The sequence below is a fragment of the Thalia democratica genome, chromosome 2 (genome assembly GCF_965202585.1).
Source record: "Thalia democratica chromosome 2, ktThaDemo2.hap1.1, whole genome shotgun sequence".
Lineage (NCBI taxonomy): Eukaryota > Metazoa > Chordata > Thaliacea > Salpida > Salpidae > Thalia > Thalia democratica.
The window spans coordinates 25466340-25472730 of record NC_139166.1 but is presented as its reverse complement, the minus strand read 5'-3'; the positions used below and the strand labels follow the sequence as shown (position 1 = coordinate 25472730).

Here is a 6391-nt window from a genome sequence, read left to right as displayed (position 1 = left end):
GTACTGGTCTGCATTGTCAAAAGTTTTGAACGGATGAAACCTGACAAACTGCAGTAAACAGAAATATATTCTTTTCAGAAATGCTTTAAAGTTAATCGTTGAAATTAATTTTTTCATTTTAATTTTCCACAAAATTTTTTTTCATCTTCCACAGCCTCTGTAAGTATTTGATTCTATCTGGTAGTAAAGATTTAAAAAAAAAAATTTCAGTATTCAGCAAAATACTATCTTTTTACTTTCAGAGAAGTTAATAAAACAAAGATATATAATGGTTTTAAGTATCTTACTTTGAAGTAATAACTATTAAGACTAGATAAGTAATTAATTAAGATGTTTTGCTGGTATTATAATTAGCAGTAAATTATTGCTCTAAAATTTTATAAAAAAATTAGTTTCATATACAGCTTTAAAGAAAGTAAAAACTTAAATTAGAGGGAGAAAATTTCATAAAATATTTTTGACTTTACTATTTTAATAGATTGAGTACTAAAAATAGAAAAGATTAATATTTTATGCAGTAGTACAAAACTAAAACACACAAAAAAGCTGTTCTTTTAACATTAGTGAGTTTTAAATATTTTAACGAGAACAGACTAAACAATAATCTAAATAAATTAATCTATAAACTGTTTAATTAAACACCTTTTAATAAAAAAGTTTTAGATAATTTTTTTGTCAACATAAAAAGTTTTTACAAAATTACTAGAGTTATTGCAGAATACTAATAAAAATATCAAGCAACTTGATGAGTTAATAACAATTAATGTTAACAGGTTGTAAAACAGTTGATCGTCATATACTACAATTTAAATACGATGATTGCTTCAAGTTATAAAAAATAATAAAGTTATAATTTACTGGACCAGTTATAAGAAGGAATTTTGTTATGAGGTTGGATTTCAATTCCCCTTCTGTACAAACTTTGTGCTCCATCAACTTTCAACGTTTCACCTAAATTCGGTTGTTGTAAATAAATCAATTCAAACTTGTTATTTAAATTCGTAGATACTAGAAAAATTAAAATTGATAACTTAAATACTTGATGAACATTTAAAAATTATATTACTGAGCTTTTTCAAACTTTTCAAATTAATTGTTAATAATTTTTATATTCAGAGTAACATTGTTTCTTTTAAAACACAAAGTAACTTAAAAAAAAATTTATTAAAGATAGCAAACTAATTAAAAAATTTTTAAAAATAAAATATTTTAATAAACACCTAATTTTATCTATAAGTTTATATTGCAACTTATAATTCAATTCTTGATTTTTGTATTCTTAATAAAAATATTACAACACTAGTTGAAAACATAACATTTAATACTTAGCTTTAGTTTAAACAGCTGCAACATAGAAGAAGTTTAAACATCTATATATATTTTAACTATGAACAAACTAAACACAAAAAAACTTTATTGAAGAAGCAAAGTGGCTTTCAACGTGTAAAACAAACCAGTTATGAACGATGCTGCAGGTGATAGCAGAAAACAAACAGCTGATGAAATTTCTTCTGTTGTTCCCAGTCTCCCACAAGGCTGTAAGAATAATATCGGTAAGCAAGTAGTTTACTAGTTCATGACAGTCTAATATCAACTTTAGCAATTGTACTTCATATTACTTGACTGGTATGTTGTTGTAGAAGGTCTATGCATTGTTTTTTTGTAGTACTAAAAACTTAATATTATACTTAACGGCTTTATAAGACTAAACTAATGACAATAATTTTTTAATATAAGGACGAATAAAACTTTTAATTGGAACTTTTTTTTTCATATATTCACTTTTTGAGGTAAAACAATTACAGTATGTTATAAATTATACTATTTATAAGTGAAAAAGTCCAAAAGATCTAGAATCTTTATCACTAAATCAAATAAGGTTAAACTTAAACTAATTAAGTATAGCAAGACACTGATTAACATTAAACTTATGATAAAGTTTAAACTAATAATATTTAATAAAAGCATTTCAGGTTTAAAAAATTACCAGTTATACAATTATTATTTTTATATTAAGAAAGTATATATGTACTTTAATTCTTAATGGACTATTTTTTTCCTATACCCTTTACTTTGATAGTTTTTCATAATAAACTATTCCTATTTATACTTATTTTAGAACTTAAATTAAATAGAACAGGGTTTCTACGCAATTTTATGTAATTTTAGACTGATATTTTTAGACTTAGAGATATTCAGACTGATATTTACCTAACTTTTGTTGATACGCCCATATTAAATTATAATCAGATGAATCAACTTAATAGATTAGATGACTGAGTAGCCTACTATTAATCAAGCTTTTTTTTTGTGCATTTTTATTATAATTTCAAACTACTTAAATGGATACAACCCCTGGAAAATATCAAAAAAAGTTTTTGTAATTTGAATTTTACTTTTAACTGCTATAGAAATATTTAACATTTTTACTTTCAGCCTGCTAGCTTACTAAATATTTTCTTTTAATAAGTTTAACTACAGTAAACTGATACTCTAATATCATAATAATGTCCTCTAACTCATAAATATACTCTTTTCGAATAACGCATCAATTGAAAATTACATTACTGGTGAGGATTTAAATAATGTCTTTTTAAAACAAAAAACACACTCAAATTTTATAACAAAAATTTTCAAGCATTTATATTTGAAGATTTATCTAAAAAAAATAAATTCTTATTAGGAAATAAATTCACAATTTAATGGTCTAACAAAAAATAGATTTTCAAACTAATTTTTAAGTTCAAAAACTTTAAAACATTTGAAATAACAAAAACTGACATTCAGAAATTTTCAAGTATCTTAATTGAAAAAAACAGACATTCTGCCAATTTTTGCAGGAAAACTGATTTAGCATAACACTTATAAACTCTGTTGGAAGCTATACAATCATTAACATCACCTGAAACATTTAAACATATATTATAAAAGACTTGTTTTAAACTTTAACGTTTTTTTTAGAAACATCAAAACCAAATTTTAAATATAAGATATTCAAAGACAATAGGCCACCTTTCAGTATGAATTTTCAAACGAGATGACTTAATTTAATTTGATTAAAATTTTACTAGCCCAAATTATTAAAAATACATTTAGATTATAAAAATCAGCCTGTGTAGTTTAAGGGAGTACCAATTCTGATCAAACAACAAAGAAAATGTATAAGGACTTAATTTTTTTTTTTATAACAAAAATAAACATGACTAGAATTGTAATTTTACAAATTTAGCTTAATATTATTTTAAATATTGCTAAATAAAGTTTAAACTACTAGTTACTACTTAGTGCATTTACTAACATCAATTATAATTAGACTACATTAAACCACACAATCTTAAAAATCACTCTATTATAAAGAACTGTTATTAAAGGTATTTCTTTGTAGCTAGTATTTATTTGCTTTATGATTAAAAAATAATTTTCTACTATGCTGGTGATTCCAAATATAATTACCAGAGTATTCATTACTTTTATTTATAAAGTCTAGGAATATTTACCGTGCAGCATCAAAATAAGCGAACAACAAAGTTCATTTATAAACTAAACCTTTAAACAATTTGAATGTAGTTTAACAAGTTTTGTTAATTTTAATTGAAATTAGAACAAAAAAATTTAATTTGCAAACATTGAAGACTAATATATCTTTAAACTTGTAAGTATATCATAAGGCTTTTAGAGACATATGATGTAGAACTTGGAAGTATTTTTTGGTATTTCCTTTTTGGTGACTTTATATATTTTATTGAGATGTACTGATTTTTTTCTACAAACTTAATTTATTATTTCAAATTTTAAGTTTAATATTTTGCTTTTTTTTTATACCAACATATTTTCCAATGTTAACCTGCAGGGTTGACCTCTATAAAGTAAAAAAGCCAGCTTAAATAACCAAAACTATCTGAGTTACATACACATGAGTTTATGGATAAGTTTTGAAAAAAAAACACCAAAAAACTAGAAACATATACATTAATTAAGCTTGGATGCTTAAAAATCATAGTAGTAACAAAAGAGTTTGATATTTTGCTGAGAAAAAAAAATTTAAGTTAGCAAATCTAGATCCAGCTATAGAAAAAATATTTTGAATATTATTTTTTTGTATTAAAACTAATTAAAACTACCTGTAATTTAAGTGATTCTCCAAAGACATCATGTGGGTAATTTTTTGCTGCAGTATCTGAATAGATAGTACCAGGAGCTACAGAGTTGATTCTGACACCGTTTTGAGACCACTCAAGAGCAAGAGTCTTTGTGATATTATCCACGCCAGCTCTGGCTGCACCTGTGTGAGCCATGTTTGGAAATCCATTCCACATGTCAGCAATTATGTTCACTATCACTCCTCCGTTTTCCTTCATGTACTGGTTGTATGCTGACTGACAGCAGTTGAATGTTCCTGTCAGGTTAGTCTCCACCACTGCATGCCAGCCCTTTGGCGATATACTATCAGCTGGACACATGAACTGGCCACCACCATTATTTATTAGATAGTCCAGTTTTCCAAAGTTTTTAACTGTTTCTTTGATTAATGAATCAACTTCTTCTCTTTTCCTTATGTTGCAAGGCAATGCTAGAACTTTTCCTTTGATGTCATCATTTCTGTTCATCAAATCACTTGCTTTGTCTACGTTTTCTTTTTTTCTGGAAGCAATGACAACATTGCAGCCTAAATGGGCAAGTTCATGAGCTATAGACGCCCCTATTCCTGTAGCACCGCCAGTTACTATAGCAACTTTGTTAAGGAAGAGGTCACCTTTGAATATGCTGTTGACTTTAATCATAGTAAAGTATTTAACGCCTGTTAAATAATTAAATCACAAATTAAATATATAATCTTTTATCTATTTAATTATATAATAAATGACAGTCTTGTACAATTAGTTCAAATGTGAGATATAAATATCTCACATAATTCTCACTAAAGCTTTAGTTATTAGACATTTTACAAAAAATTATAATTAAAAAATTTTATAAATATTGTGCCGTAGTTAACAATTGTAAATAACTGTCAACAAAAATATCTGCAATAGTCTGCAGAGCAGAAGCCTGGACTTTTGTATGCTGTGAGACAAGCTCCAGGTGAATTAAAGGGTTAATCATACCAATTCAATCATCAGACCACAAGCTTTGGTAGACTGAGACCAGTTAAAACTGCAAGTTTTTTGGATTGTGACTGACTGATGAGTCCTGATAAGGAAAAAACCGGTCTCAGTCTACTGAAGCTTGTGGTCTGATGATTGAATTGGTATGATCAACCTTTTTCAAACTTGAGCTTGTCTCATGGCATGCAAAAGTCCAGGCTTCTGCTCTGCAGACTTTTGTTAATGTTTTTGTTAATTGTTTATCACACAAGCGTACTAGATGTCTTACCTAGTGGACAATGTATCAAACGTTGCACGGCAAAAGACAATACTGACGTCACCGATCAATACCAGCAAATGGTTGCTTTATGTGAAAGCATGATAAACCGTTTGTAGATTGAAGACTGCAAATTTTTGGTTGTGACTGACTGATGAGTCATAATAAGGATAAAACAGGTCTCTATCTACCAAAGCTTGTGGTCTGATGATAAAATTGGTATGATCCACCTTTTTTTTTAAACTGTTTTTTATTATATAGTTAAGCTCTAGTTTTATTTGTGGAGTATTATTGACCAAAACTTGAAATCTTTTGATAAAATATATTTCTTAAATATTGAACTTTTTTAGAATATGTAGCTTTAAGAGTTTCTAAACTTATTATACTAATTATAAGTTTTGAACAATGATTTCTAACTTTCTTCAAATATTTTTAAGCACACATTATCTCACCAACTTTTTGTGGGTCAAGGCAGGCACACAACAAACATATCTGATTTTCTTTTTTGTATACAAACAATTGGTTTCAAGTAACAGTCAGTAGCACCACCCCAAATAGATATACAATATTGAATTTGCAGATATAACAAGCTATAATATAACATTTTAATTGTGTCTAAATATTACCTCAGTTTTGACAATATATAACAACTTTCAAACAGTTTTGATATGAGAGAACTCAAATGTTTCCTCAAATTCAGCTTATCACCAAAAACCACACCTAAGTATTTTATACTATCACTATGCTCAACAAGAAATACATGAATTTTTACAGTAAATTCACATTTTTTGAAGTTTTATTGTAAAACAAAATTTTTGCTTTTATATACAAAGTTTTTTTAAATTTAACCATTTATCAAATTTAACTAATTCCTTATTAATAACACTATTTAAATAACCATGATCACTATGTTGGTAGTTTAGGCAGGCATAATCAGCAAATATTCTCGTATAAGAAAAAAATGACATTAATATAATCAAGAAACAACAATACCCAAACAAGAACCCTGCCGTATTCCAACATTCACAATTTC

General features: G+C 26.7%; 1 protein-coding gene across 1 annotated transcript; it reads right to left on the bottom strand.

The window, feature by feature from the left end:
* Positions 1-708: 708 nt before the first annotated feature.
* LOC145830039 (peroxisomal trans-2-enoyl-CoA reductase-like) lies at positions 709-4794 on the bottom strand. The gene is made up of 3 exons (XM_082937933.1): positions 4122-4794; positions 1455-1536; positions 709-951 (listed from the first exon to the last, which is right to left on the bottom strand). Exons 1-3 carry the CDS (start codon positions 4779-4781, stop codon positions 848-850), a joined length of 846 nt encoding a protein of 281 aa, XP_082794059.1. The 5' UTR covers positions 4782-4794; the 3' UTR covers positions 709-847.
* Positions 4795-6391: the final 1597 nt, after the last annotated feature.

What these genes read in the sequence shown, in the direction of transcription:
- LOC145830039 (XM_082937933.1), bottom strand. Translation starts at nt 4,781, where the DNA reads ATGATTAAAGTCAACAGCATATTCAAAGGTGACCTCTTCCTTAACAAA. An exon ending in GAGAATCACTTAAATTACAG is followed by an intron (nt 1,537 to 4,121) that starts GTAGTTTTAATT and finishes TTATTCTTACAG; the next exon opens with CCTTGTGGGAGACTGGGAAC. An exon ending in TGCAGCATCGTTCATAACTG is followed by an intron (nt 952 to 1,454) that starts GTTTGTTTTACA and finishes AACCGAATTTAG; the next exon opens with GTGAAACGTTGAAAGTTGAT.